We start from the raw sequence: 13,686 nt of genomic DNA, 5'->3' as shown, positions 1-13,686 counted from the left end.
ATGTCGATAGTGGGTAGCCGCGTCTTCGTGGGAGCTATTTGTATGCCTTCGTCGAGGCAGTCGCGTTTATTCCACGAGGTGTTTAACCGGTGCCTCGCAACGAACCCAGTTGTTGATGTGGAAAGAGTGATTGCAGGGTAATAGACACAGCCGCTGTCAGGTCCGCCTTGAATCCACAGTACGAAGCGTCTGTTGCTGTGCCAAGTCCAGGTAACAGACACCCAAGTCCTCTTCCCCTTGTCTTACGTCCGTATGCAATCAATGTCTCTTTTCTTACTCGCAGAAAGATTTGTCGTGCGACTGCTCGGCCGAGGTCCGACAAACTGTTCGGTCTCCGTCGTTGTTCCGCTCTCCGCGGTGTTGTCCAAGAATCCCGGTATTACCACCAAGAGGCGGATGGTCGTTCAGTATAGCCACGGGCTTGGCTGAATAATCCCAAGGTTTGTCGTAAAATGTCAACACAGCAAGAATATATCACTAGTCACAGGGCCAGCCACTCTCTTATACCACCAACACTCGTCCGAAATTCTAGGGGTTCCACAAAGGCATCGTCCAACAAGCCCACGGCACACTTACAATTTGAGCATTCAGCTCCGGACGCGGTGCAAAGCGGCGCCCGACTGCTGAGGTAAACGCCCATTCGGAAGGGAATGCGCTCGCGGAGGCTAGAGCATAGCGTGCGTAGGTTTTCGGTGATGCCGCTGCTGCACATCCCTGCTCTGCCCCGTTACCGAGGCTGATTCGCGGGGGTCGTGATTCGCCCAAATCTGATACAGCAGATCTGCGGATTCGCATGTTGGACCTAAACGGGTTACTGCCCGATGGTGCTGTATGCATGCTCGGAGGACTCGGAAGTTACTGTAATGAGGTGGGATAGGTAGTCATGTGTTGCAGGCGAGAAGGGAATGTTGCTTGTTGCGGGAATCATCAGAGTCAGCTAGCTAGAAGGAAATCATAGGTCCATAGCGAAATTGTTGCAATGTAACACAGGCTACGATAGTGTGCACAGTCAGCTCATAACTTTAATTCGACGCTTTGCACTTGGAATACGATGTATACAATGTTGCTACATGCCAATGTCTTGGACTGCTGATGGTGAAGTCGATACACGTCACCCGCGTGCGCAAGCGCAAAGCCCACGTTTGGGTCTGTCCAAACGGCCCGCTGCACGAGGCAGACTCCACTTCACATGCTGCCTCCGAGGGTACAGCGTGGATCACTAATCCGATGAGATCCACTTCATGTGATTGATCGTTTCCTTCTCTAGGTACTCATATACCTGTGTGTAGTCTTTGCACACGTGCTTCGCATCCCAACCGTCACTCCCACCTCGATCTTCTCCATGCTCGTCACCAGGGAAGCTTGTCGCAGCCCCTTCTAGCGCCACATCTCCAGCGCACATTATCGCCTGTCTAATGTATTCGAAGCAGTGGTTGATGTGCCATGGCATCTTGACAGGGTTCGCTGACACAGGTGACGCGACCATCAGCTTCATGGAGTTGTAGGCGCCCAGTATAGTATAGAGACAGTGCAGCTGATGCGTTACGGATGTGGTGAAGACGGTATGATTGGGATAGTCGTGTATCGGGTGTGGGAGGTTTGAGTACTCGGAGGGCTTCTTCACGTTGACGTAGCCCAAGCCCTCTATGGACATCGTCAGCACTGTTCAACTGTGAGGAACCAGAAAGATGCACATACCTGGTACGATGCTCAGCCATGCATGTTGCGTCTCGTTACTCCAGAACTCTGCCGCATCTTCTGGGGCGAACACAGAACTGGGCTTGAAGCTCACAATCTGTTGCGAGAACGTTGGCGCGAATCCTGTAATGTCTCCCGCGAGCTCGTATTGATGGCTTTTCGCATGCTTTTGCCATCTCTTCTCCACCAGCAACCCCACAATGACGAGGAGAAGCGCCGTGTCCAGTATCCAGCGATAGCCCTTCAGCCTCTTCCACACCGTCTTGCGTCTTCGTCTCGGCCGGACTGCATCTTCTGTGTCCCAGTCGTCAACCTCCGTACTTGAATCCGAGTGATCGTCGGTGTTGCGTAAGGCGTCGTATCGTTGGTCGGGCTTTAATGGGTCGTTGGTCGCGAAGGCCATGATGGAAACGTCGTGAGTCGACTTGTGTGGTGCGAATGCTGGCATTACTGTAGCTGTGGTTTGGTGAGGATAAATGGGTAAGCGCGTGTATACAATGGCGTTGACGCGGCATCGTCTTCATCTGCTTTGGTGCTCAAACGTATACTGCGACGCCAATCGTTAGATGATACGTGATCCGGCTTGGAGGACGACGATCGGCAAGCCGAGCGCTGGATCATTAGCATAGATCAAATACATTATTAGAAGTATCAGCTTTCGGAACGCATTGTAACAGCATGCGCGTATATGTACGGCGTGCTGCATTGCATGTCATCGCGCAAGAGGCAGGCACGAGTGGCAGACGCGCCGTGATAGATATCAACGCAGACATTACGATGACGCGAAGTCAGATCGAAGTTCAAATCGAAGGAAGAAGGCAACGCAACAGTTTCGTTCATATTCTTGGTAGAGTTAGAGGTTTGGCGCCGACGACGATGCTTGTGGGACGCGATGACGCTAATCGGAGTCTATCGATAATCACGCCAAGGACTCCCTAGCCCACACCACCTGCCACTGCATTCGGCATCCACACCGACCACCCTCTGACCGTGAGATTGAGATCAACGCGCTCCGATCCGACTCATACTCTACAGGTTATCGATGCTCTTCGAGCGAAATTAGAAGATACCATCGCCACATTACCTCCGGCCCGTCCGTCTGCTCAGCCAGTATCAGCCAGCATCAACCACTCGGCTTCGCTTCCTCACTCCACGATCCGTATGTGGCGTTTATTGGCAGTCTGCTGTGGTGGATGAAGGATGGAAGGTTCGCTGCTGTTCCTGAGCGCCTGTGCGGCATGCTCCTTGACGGTCGGCAACGTCGCCGTTGAAATATCCTCGTCAGTGAAGAGACCGAGTGCCTCAACAGACAACTCTTTCCTGCTCGATGACGACCGTGCTGCTGATGCGGCATGGTTACGCGCGTGCATGCGCTTCTTTCCCAGCGAAACAGAATCCCTATGAGCAAACAGTTCAGGCGACACACCACCCGAATGCACAATACGAGAGTGCGCGATCGTAACAGAATCGCGATGGTCGCGAAATTTGGTGTCTGCTTCTTCGAGATTCGAGAGCTTTCGGATCATTGGTGATGGCTTCGTGTTTTTTCCTCTGGTATGCTGAATTTCGACACTGGGGACGACAAGAGAGCGCTCGGAAGGTGGTGATGATCCCATTTCTAGAGCGTGTGGTGGCGTCACTTGAAGGGCGTCTCGAAACGATATTTCCTCACACGACACGCTCCTGGTCAGCGGCGCGCTCACCGGGCGCGATGAGACGCTGGAATGCGCACCGCTTGTGATGCGGCTATTTGGAGGTACTGTTGCTGCCAGGTCTTCGTCATCGTCCACCGCACAGTCGTAGCGCGTTGCCCGACCATCGTCATCAGGAAACACCACAATGGTGGGCTTGAAGCTGTCTGAGGGGCTATTCCAGGTTCCCGACCATCCTGCGAGCTTCGAATTGACTCGGTCAAGGCCACCACGTTTGGCGCTTGGGCTGGCAGTTTCTAAGGCATGACTTGCTGACGAGCTTCGTCGTCCTCTTGTCCTAATGGTGTGCTCTTCTGGCACATCGTCCCAGATTACTTCATAGCTGCCACTCTTTGTCTCGATGATTTGCATTGTAGGTGTTGCTGGGTCAGCGCTGTCATCATGGGTGAGTCCTTGCGCGTCCCACGAGGGAGCTATGGCGATGACATGTACGTCTGTCCGTGTAGTAGCTGGCTCTGCTGCAGCGCTCTTCGCTATGTTCATCGTGTTCGGGCATGATGGGCATGACTTGGCGAGTTCTGTATGATTGCTGGCCGACCTGAACCTCTCTCCGGTATCACTTGCTAGAATCCGAGTCGAGACTTCTTCCGTGATGGGTGCCGGGGGTAACGTAATCGATTGCTTCGAACCACTTTCTTCGAAATCGACAGTCTTCACGCGGCGCAAGGTCTTGAGCTCGGCGTTGATGCTTTCTTGTTGCAATCCGGTCGGTGGTGTGGTTGTGGTACTCTTCGCCTTCTTCTTTATACATGGCTTCAGTTTCGCGTTCCCATGGCGCGTCTTTGGGTTTGCAAACGCTCTTGCTGGGTCTGGCTCTGACTTTGAACGCACAGCAGTGGACCTGATGGGACTTGGCCTTGCACCCTTCTTGATCTGGTTCTTATTCGGCTCGGGTGTTTGAGATCGCTTGGCCATGGACTTTGTCTGCTCGACGAGTTGCTTCTGAAGGCTAGCAGATGAAATGTTTGGATCGTGGTACTGAGATTTTAGTTCGTATCTGGAGTTGCTGATGGAGCGCTGAGAGCCGGGTCGTGGAGGCCGTAGCTGGCTACGTGTCGGAGATGGGATCGGACGGGTTGTATGGCGCCCATCCTCCTTCGAGCGCACCGCCTCCAACGCGGCAATCGCAGTCAAGCGCTCATTCCGTTCTTGGCTCGGTATAACCAGTTCGCTCGCGGATCGTTTCAGCGACCGCCTAGAACCCGCCTTCGAGGGCTGACTCGCTGACGTGTCAGTTCGATCGTTGCTCGTTGTCTCGGCATCATGCGGTGTTGTTGTTGCGAAAGCAAAGTGGGGTTGGCGCTCCTGGTCAGGTGTATAAGGAGGAGTGTTGAGGGCTGCCTCTTTATCGGTTGTGAGGTACGAGGTGAGCTTGGTGATTAAGCCATCGCCGGAGGTCCCAAGCATGGTAGTTGCAGATTACGATGAATACGTCAACTGGACAGCAAACATTCGTCAGCGTGTGAGTCGGAGCCTGAAGAGCGGTGGCAAGTATCGTGATATATAGATCGTGACGTAGGAAGTTCGAAAGTCAGTGATAAAAGGATTTAGGGTGACGTTCTAGTCGCGAGGAACGTGTGTGCAGTAACAGCCAGGGCAACTGTACAATAGAAAGATCTGGATATGCGGAAGGAAAGGTACAGCTTGGGACGGGAGCTCTTACCCTCCACAGAGCCATCATGTTTTGGCCTCGGGAAGTTACACTCGCATGAGCGTAGCTCAATCACACTGCCTTGAACAGGCAGGGCATGCTGAAGTCGAGATAGAAGAATGCGATACAAACTCCTGAACCAAGCCACCGTTGACGCGATACGGCTCATGCTCTTTTGTAGCTTGTAATAATGAGGTATCCATGAAGGCAAAGGCGACTTCTCACGCGTCCACCCCTCAATGACGGTCGACTGAATACCACTCCCGGTACCGGCCGAACTGGGCAGCTCACTCCATTACTGATTCCGACGTCAAAAGACGGCTTGAGTGTACTCTCTAGAGGCTGAACTATGTTGAACTAAGTACCCGCCCGCCAATGTCGCATGCCCGATCGGGGATAACGCCTGCCTCGGCACCATTTCCGGTCAGCGACTCACATCATGTTCTCGAGAAACGTGCGCATCCATCTCCACGAACCTCGCGTCATCATTGGGGAATCTGCAAGGTGCTTGCTGTCCACTGCGCACGCTGGTATGACTTAGTGACATCCATGGCAGAGCATCTTTTCCTACATGCCGCTTCTTCGACGCCATTTGCCTGGACACATGGCTTCTGCGAACGCCATGCCGCTATTGCATATGTACCCTCGTCGGTCGCAGCCAAACAGACAGCGCACGTGTGGCTCTTGGACTGCACATGCATCAAGATAGCCTCGTGTGCCTGGCTGTCGGGTCGCGTCATCGCGGGATCATCCCGGGCCTGACGGGCATGTATATAGGCTGTTGACGTTCTTCAGAAACCATCTGCTCAGGCACGCGACAGTCAACCACCCTTCGCAATGCTGTTTGTCGCTTCACTCAGCGTCCTGGCGCTCTCCGTCAACCAAGCCTTTGCTGGTCCGGTCATCACTCGAGATGATAATGCTGCTGCTGCTGCCAATGTCACCACTTGCAATGGGCAACTTTACACCTACGAAGAGCTAGCAGGTTACGGAAAACTTGTCAGCGACGCTCGTGACAAGTTCGGCGACACCATTGGCGGTATTGGAAGCGCCATTGCATTCGAGAAGAAGTCTTGGAAGTACAAGAAGGGCTCCTACCAGGGTGTCGTCTGGGGTCTGCCTGATCGCGGCTGGAATACCCAGGGTACCCAGAACACGCAGACCCGCATCCACAAGTTCAGCGTTATCTTCACACCGGTTGAAGCCACGCTAGAGAAACCAGCCAGCCCAAACTTCCAGTTCTCTTACGTCGACACCCTGCTTCTCACCGGACCTGATGGTACGCCCTTGACTGGGTTGGATCCGACGGAAACCATCACCTACCCTGGCTTCCCAACTCTTCCTTTAGCTAGATGTAAGTTCTACACTCATATATCAATTACCAGTACTGATAGTTGCAGACACTGGCAACGGCTTCGGCCAAAATGGAACAGGTGGTGCTCGCGTTCCGCTAGACACCGAAGGCCTTGTCCTCGGAGACGACAAGACTTTCTGGATCAGTGACGAATACGCCGCGTACGTCTACCAGTTCGATAAGAAGGGCAAGATGATCAAGGCTGTTCGCACCCCCGAGGCTCTTGTTCCCCGCCGAAACGGAACTGAAAGCTTCAACGCAGCTTCTCCACCCATTTACGACCCGGATGTAGAGATCACGCCCGAGGATCCCGACAGTGGCAGAGGCAACAACCAGGGCCTGGAAGCTCTGACTGCCAGTCCAGATGGCAAGTACCTCTACACCATGCTCCAAAGTGCTACCATCCAGGACGGCGGCAGCTCCGCGAAGAAGCGTCGCAACACCCGTCTCCTCAAGTACCGTGTCAAAGACGACCAGACCACGCTAGAGGCGGAATATGCTGTTCAGCTTCCTGTGCTACCAACAGGACGCGTCGCCAGTCAGTCCGAGATGCACTACATCTCAGAGACACAATTCCTCGTCCTTGCGCGCGACTCCAACGCTGGTCACGGAGCAGAAAGCACATTGTCCATCTACCGCAACGCGGATGTGATCGACATTTCCAAAGCCACTAACGTCGCAGGCACAGCGGCCGATGACATTAAAGGACAAATCGCAAGCAAAGATGGTGTCTTGAAGAGCAGCATCGTGCCTGCTACCTACTGCCCATGGCTATCCTTCAACAACAACGACCAGCTCGGCAGATTTGGTCTTCACAACGGTGGCGAGCAAGACGCGAATCTGCTGAATGAGAAGTGGGAGAGCTTCGCTATGTTGCCCGTTGACAAGGACGACAAGATTGGTAGGAGCGAGAGGCAAGTTGAGGATGAAGGAAAGCAGTACTATCTAGTGTCTTTCTCGGATAATGACTTCATCACTCAGAACGGTAAGATACCTTCGTTCAACTTCCGAGGCCAACACTAATGTCGCGTAGGATATATCAACTTTGGTCAAAACAAGTACGTGGACGCGTCTGGATACAACCTTGACAACCAAGTCTTGGTCTTCAAGGTCAAGCTTCCCAAGGGAGCGAACCCTTTGTAGATTTTCATAGATGATGTGCGCTGTCGCCAAAATCTCCATGCATAATGTACAATTCATTCACTACAGCTACATGATCCGACTACACCCTCATTCCGAGTCTGAGGCAGAGCTATCTTCCTCATCAGAAGAAGACATCGCAACACTATCCCCAGACTCCCTTTCACTTCCCATATCCCTATTTTCCAGATCACCCACAACCTCATCCAGACTCTCTTCGATGACGTCATCCATGGTACGCTTCTTTGGGACGAGGGACATAGTACAGCCTCCTCTCGAGTTGCGACTCGTGGCGGCGGAGTCCCTCCTCGAGACACTAGCAGAAGTGCTGGCGCCCTCAACCGCATCTGAGTCACCAACCTCCTCTTTCGCTTCCTGTCGTTTCATCTTAGCCTCTTGCTTCTTGTCCAGCTCATTGTCCACTCTCTCTATGGCAAGCGCCAGAGCCTCTTCTGCTTCGTGTGCTTGAGCGAGAAGCTCGAAGTACACCTTGGCACACATTTGGTTGTGGCTGACCGGTTCTCTCTTCGTAGCAGCGGGTTTGCCTATCTTGTATGGCTTCCTAGGTTTCCATATCGAGAGGCCTGGTGCTTCTTGGCGAACTACGACACCCGACGGGAGATAGAAGTCCATATCTTCACTTTTGCCCAGACTAGTCCGGCCGGCTCCACATCCTGGACAGGTCTTCTTATCGCCCGCTAGATAGTACCGTCCGAGACCATGGTTGACGTCGCATCGCCAGGCAAGTTTCTCGTCTGCTTTCTGCTTCTTCCAGTAATAGCAGTCGGGGATCTCTTGACCGTGTTCCATAGTAGTCGAACCACTGGGATGGGGACCAAGATCGGGCTCTGGCTCTGGCTCTGGCGTCGTCTCGGGTGTTGGCGCTTTCGGCGGTGCCTTTGGCCGAAGGTAACGAACCACTGCGTCGACAGCAATCTGCCGAGCCTCTTCTTCAGTCGCACCAGCACTCACGGCTTCCCAGTACGCATCCTTCGCGACAGCATTGTGACAAGGTCGGTCTGATTTGCGAATTCGAGCAGCCTGTTTGCTAGGCTTCCAACGCATGTCTGGTGCGGGTTGGTGGTAGAAAGACCTCAGTGGCATGTAAAAGTCCATCTCGACAGCGTGATTATCACTGAGCGAGGTGTTGCAGCCTCGACAGTTCTTGCGGCTCCCGGAGTTGTAGTAGTGACCCATTGCGTGTTTGCAACGACAACGCCAAGCGTACTTCTCGTCGACTGAGGTCGGCTCGAAGTAGGCGTTGGGAGGAAGATGTTGATGTAGTTCCAAAGTCGTGGATCCACTCGGATGGAGCGATGGTGACTTATCCGCCGACGGACCCTTCACGATTGACTGATTCGTCGATTGTTTGCCTGACTCGGGAGCTGTCAATTGCTGCTGAGTAGAGTTACTCCTCAAGACTTGCGTGTCCACGACTTGGTTCTTCTTCCTCCTCTTTCTGGAGGGCTCGGAAGGTGTCTTATCAGATTCAGAATTGCTCAACGACCCACCAATATCTCGTCGAAGGATCTGTGGAGGAGAGAAGGAAGGGGACTCGGGAGTATCCACGTCTGAGACCACGGGGAGATATTGCGATGCACGCGAATCAGCTGTGGTAGTTTCAGGGGACAGGCTTTCACTATTCAGCTGTGATCGAGCAGAATGTTTGGCTTGCTCTCGAAGTCGCTCCCAGGCTGCGATGGTGTCGAGCTTCTTCGGGTAGTCATGGGCGATGGGGCGAATACCCATAGACATAGCTGCTGTAACAACTTGCTTGAAGTTCTGGAATGCATGATCGAGAGCCTGTGGTGGGTTACCCCACTTAAGTGTCAGCCGGCGCTTGTGATCATTGATCAACCTGGTTCGCCAGTGGTGTACCTTCTCTACGTCTTCGGAGCCGTTGCTTTGCTTGCATGCACCGACGCGGTCACTGATGGGTACTCCAGCATCATGGGAATCGAATAGATCTTCGTATCTAGGGAAAGCTAGATGGGATTCCTCTTCCTGTGCATCATCTGGAGACAAGGCATCTACAGGGTCTTGATACAGTTGGGTGAGATCTGACAGTATCCGAGGCTCCCGGTGAACATCAGACGCCTTTGCTCCATGACCGATACCGAGTGGACTGTTTGTAATGGGTTTAGGGTCGTGAAAGTCCGACATTGTGGCCAGCTGCGGGAACGGAATCCAGTTTCGACGAGATGAGGCCATTCTGTCATCTCTGGTTGCTGCTCCAGGCATGTTCTGACCTTTACGCTTCTTGGATGTTGAGAGCTTGACAGCACGACCGACGGGCAAAGTCATACTGAAGTTCTCTTTTCGAAACAGTGTCTGGGATACAGCGTCAAGATCCTCCAATGGACCGGCTTGATAGCCAAGTTCGTACTCCTTGGTTGAGTATCGTACCATCGTAGGATGTGAGCTGGTACGGTGCCAAGACACGTTGATCCTGTCTGCTACAGGAAAGAGATTGCCAGGACCGTACTTTGAGAAGGGTTTGATGTCAAGAGCATGTGGATCGAGGAACGGTGCGCCGTCCATGCCGTCTCCAGCGAGAAGGTGTACAGTGCGGCAATGGCCATTCCAGATCATTTTCTTCGTGATACTGTTGACCTCATGTGATACAGACTTCATGTACTCGGCGATGCTTTGGCGGCCGCTGTTTGCATCTTCAGAACACTGGGCGAGGCGGTCGGGATGCAAGGCATGCGCTATGAAGTTGTTCAGAAAGGTGGCTTCGTAAGTCTTCTGGCTAGCTTGGTAAAGCACGTAGTTGATGTAGTCGGCCTTGGAAGGTATACGACGGTTCAGATGAACACCGGCACGAGCTCTTTGAACACGCGTAGGGTTCTGAAGGTTGTCATTGCTGTTTGAAGGAGCTGGGAAATGTAAGCGAACAGCCTCTACGCAGAGCAAGCTTCTTACCAGCCTGAAGTGTAAGACTACTGGGTATCCGGTGTTGGTCATATGCTTCCGATACGAAAAGCGAATCTTCTTCCTCGTAAGCGTCCGCGGTTGGGTTGTGATGAGTTGACTGGGGTGTAGCATCGATGAGTATTCGAGGTGGAGCGCCGAAAGAGCCGTCGCTCCAGTCGATTTCATCCTCGTCAGCGTATACCATGATGTTAGAGTAGGTAAATGAAGTTATGAGCAAATGATGGAAATCGATGTTCAGAGATAGAATGATGGGATTCGAGAAGGAAGAGAATGATACTCTGATGACCTCGCCGCATAAATCCTGACGCGAGTTGAGCGTATATGCAAACAAAAGACATCATTCTAGCGTGCGAATTCAGTCATACTAGAGCTGAATGTGGATGTCCAAGATTCAAAGACGGAGCAAATCGAATGTATGTACAGCGTTTGTTAGAGACCGGAACATAGATGGCCACCCAAAAGCCGCGCCGTTGGCCCGATGGATGGCCGATTTTGAGGAATAGATCCACCAGGTTGGCGATTGAATGATGCTAGTGGGGGCATATTTGGTAACGTGGCCTGGATAGGAGGCTACTGTTCGTTTGATGCCGAGGAATGCTGGTATGTCCGAGCTGAGCGCCAAACGCACTTTTGGGCGCTGAGGACATTGGGTGACGCATAATTCGAAAAGACGGTAAAGTAAACGCGAGGCAGTCATGCCATGGACAAGGTTAGTGTTCGCATTCCATTCGACTCACACAGGCTATGCGGAGTTGAAGTCATACCCAACTGGACGCGATGCCGACACACATGTGCGAGTGCCAGTCGTCATTACGGACAGATGTGTGCACCAAGACGATAGCGAGTAAATACGGAGTCGCGAGTTACGGCCTTGTAGATTGGGCGTGCGCTGGAGTTGTGGAGTGTTGGGTGGAGGTGAGGGCTGGGGCAGCTCGGATGGCGGCGCACGGGCCTGTGGACCCTGAAACTATGTCGATGTGGCATTTCGAGCATCTTGAGGCCTCGAGCTCCAATTGCTCTCTCCACATTCAAAATGGGAAGGAAGCACGTGTCTTCGCTAGCCTTCATTCTCCCTATCTTAGCCAGTACCGCAGACGCGGCGTCAGACCCCGCCCGGCCGCGGGGTGTTGCTCCGGAGTGTATGTTGCATGTGTTACAGCTCAGGGAGAGCTTCCACGTAGACGCGGAGTATGGCTGATAGTCGATGTTTAGTTGCAAAGTACTACAAGGATGCCGAGACATTCACTTGTATCTCGAATCCCGCCATCAAACTCCCAATCGCACGCCTGAACGACGACTACTGCGACTGCCCCGATGGCTCTGATGAGCCAGGCACCTCGGCGTGCGCCTACCTCTCGCCCCTCTCCCCACCTCAGCCTCTAGGCTTTAAGGGCAAAGACATCAACGCTACGCCTGCCCTCCCTGGCTTCTACTGCAAGAACAAGGGCCACCAGCCGAGCTACATTCCTTTCACCAACGTGAACGATGGCGCATGCGACTACGAACTATGCTGTGACGGCAGCGACGAATACGAGCGTGTGGGGGGCATCAAGTGTGAAGACAAGTGCGCGTCGATTGGGAAAGAATGGCGGAAGGCGGACGAGGCGAGACAAAAGAGCCTGACCGCTGCAAAGCAAAGGAGGAAGGAGCTCATCGCCGAGGCTGGTCGCATGCGGAAGGAGGTCGAGGACCGTATTCAGACGCTCAAGACGCAGATAGAAGGTGCAACTCTCAAAGTCGACGGGCTGACCAAGAGCCTCGCCGAGATCGAGAGGGCTGAGCGAGGCAAGGTCGTCAAGGGCGCAGGCAAGGGCGGCAAGATCACAGTGCTGGCCAGCCTCGCCAAGGATAGAATCCAAGAGCTGACTGACAACGTCAACCGCGTACGAGACGAGAGGAACGCGGCACAATCACGGGTTGAGGAGCTCGAGGGCATGTTGAAGCGCTTCAAGGAGGAGTACAATCCCAACTTCAACGACGAAGGCGTGAAGCGTGCCGTCCAGGCCTGGGAGAACTATGCTGCACAAGAACGCCCGGGACCCAACAACGCTCTAGACCGCGACCTCGACGAGATTCTCAAGCCAGACTCTGAAAGCGCCATCAAATGGGACGAGTTCGAGACAGTCGAAGAGTCTGACGTGGAGCTCCGTAAGTAGTATTTCCAGGACGCATCCAAAGCTATCTACTGACTATCGCACGCAGTATACCAGTTTGAGGAGTACCTTCCCGACTCCATCCGTAGCTGGGTTGACAGCAAGCTACGCGACTTGCGTGTCGCGCTCATCGAGAACGGTATCCTCGCAGACCCCACGAGCGGCGACGCTCCCGAATCAAAAGCCATCACCGATGCCAAGTCACAGCTTGACTCTGCGAAGAAGGAACTCGAAGGCGACAAGTCGGAACTCACAAGGCATGAGGAAGATCTCATCAAAGACTACGGACCAGACTCCATCTTCCGCGCCCTCAAGGACCGCTGCACCTCCACTGACTCTGGCGAATACACATACGAGCACTGCTTCCTCTCAAAGACCACTCAGAAGCCTAAGAAAGGCGGTGGCCACACTGGCATGGGCAACTTTGCACGCATTGAATCGATCACCGTCGATGAAGAGCTTCCTGCCGATGGTAAGGGCTTGGGCAGTGGAGAAAGGATTGCAATCAAGTACGAGAATGGCCAACACTGCTGGAACGGCCCCAATCGAAGCACCATGGTCATTCTTGCGTGCGCCGAAAATGACGAGATTTGGAAGATCGTCGAGGAAGAAAAGTGCGTCTACCGAATGGAAGTAGGTACGCCTGCAGTCTGTGGCATCGATGTACAAAAGGCCGTGCCGGCGCACAATGAGCTTTGAAGAAACGAAATTACGTAGAGACAATTGGGCCGGTAGACTTGACGATGTTCTGGAACATGTGTCGGTGTCTTTGCTCCCCCACATCATCTGGAGCGCGTTTGGAGTAGATAGCAACCCGATTATCACCAGTTAGCGTGGAGTTAATCTATCCCCAATTTCCCCGCCTCCGCACCTTCCCGCCTCCGTCTACTACGTCATCCGCATCAGGGTCTCCTTCGGGAGAATGATGTACCTCAAGCCGGCCTGAACTTAAACTCATGGGTGCCTAGGCATGCGTCTTAACATCAGCTTACTTTGTACACCAGCCCCGCGGGTCGGGTCCGGCAGTTATTGACAACTCTC

General features: G+C 53.4%; 5 protein-coding genes across 5 annotated transcripts; 2 read left to right on the top strand and 3 right to left on the bottom strand.

Moving 5' to 3' along the window:
* Window positions 1-1,219: 1,219 nt before the first annotated feature.
* Window positions 1,220-2,146, bottom strand: J4E88_010881 (uncharacterized protein; the record flags this gene model as incomplete). The annotated part of the gene is made up of 2 exons (XM_049404471.1): window positions 1,220-1,644; window positions 1,699-2,146. 2 exons carry the CDS (start codon window positions 2,144-2,146, stop codon window positions 1,220-1,222), a joined length of 873 nt encoding a protein of 290 aa, XP_049249751.1.
* Window positions 2,147-2,843: 697 nt separating this feature from the next.
* J4E88_010880 (uncharacterized protein) lies at window positions 2,844-4,817 on the bottom strand (the record flags this gene model as incomplete). The annotated part of the gene is made up of 1 exon (XM_049404470.1): window positions 2,844-4,817. One exon carries the CDS (start codon window positions 4,815-4,817, stop codon window positions 2,844-2,846), a length of 1,974 nt encoding a protein of 657 aa, XP_049249750.1.
* Window positions 4,818-5,898: 1,081 nt separating this feature from the next.
* On the top strand, window positions 5,899-7,558 carry J4E88_010879 (uncharacterized protein; the record flags this gene model as incomplete). The annotated part of the gene is made up of 3 exons (XM_049404469.1): window positions 5,899-6,415; window positions 6,462-7,400; window positions 7,449-7,558. The coding sequence occupies 3 exons, from the start codon at window positions 5,899-5,901 to the stop codon at window positions 7,556-7,558; spliced, it is 1,566 nt and encodes a 521-aa protein (XP_049249749.1).
* An 87-nt stretch (window positions 7,559-7,645) lies between these two features.
* J4E88_010878 (uncharacterized protein) lies at window positions 7,646-10,676 on the bottom strand (the record flags this gene model as incomplete). The annotated part of the gene is made up of 2 exons (XM_049404468.1): window positions 7,646-10,434; window positions 10,481-10,676. The coding sequence occupies 2 exons, from the start codon at window positions 10,674-10,676 to the stop codon at window positions 7,646-7,648; spliced, it is 2,985 nt and encodes a 994-aa protein (XP_049249748.1).
* Window positions 10,677-11,525: 849 nt separating this feature from the next.
* Window positions 11,526-13,344, top strand: J4E88_010877 (uncharacterized protein; the record flags this gene model as incomplete). The annotated part of the gene is made up of 3 exons (XM_049404467.1): window positions 11,526-11,631; window positions 11,705-12,640; window positions 12,695-13,344. The coding sequence occupies 3 exons, from the start codon at window positions 11,526-11,528 to the stop codon at window positions 13,342-13,344; spliced, it is 1,692 nt and encodes a 563-aa protein (XP_049249747.1).
* Window positions 13,345-13,686: the final 342 nt, after the last annotated feature.

Source organism: Alternaria novae-zelandiae, assembly GCF_023758075.1.
Source record: "Alternaria novae-zelandiae strain BMP 2774 chromosome Unknown scaffold_43, whole genome shotgun sequence".
NCBI classification, from domain to species: domain Eukaryota; kingdom Fungi; phylum Ascomycota; class Dothideomycetes; order Pleosporales; family Pleosporaceae; genus Alternaria; species Alternaria novae-zelandiae.
This window is presented reverse-complemented; position numbering and strand designations above follow the sequence as displayed.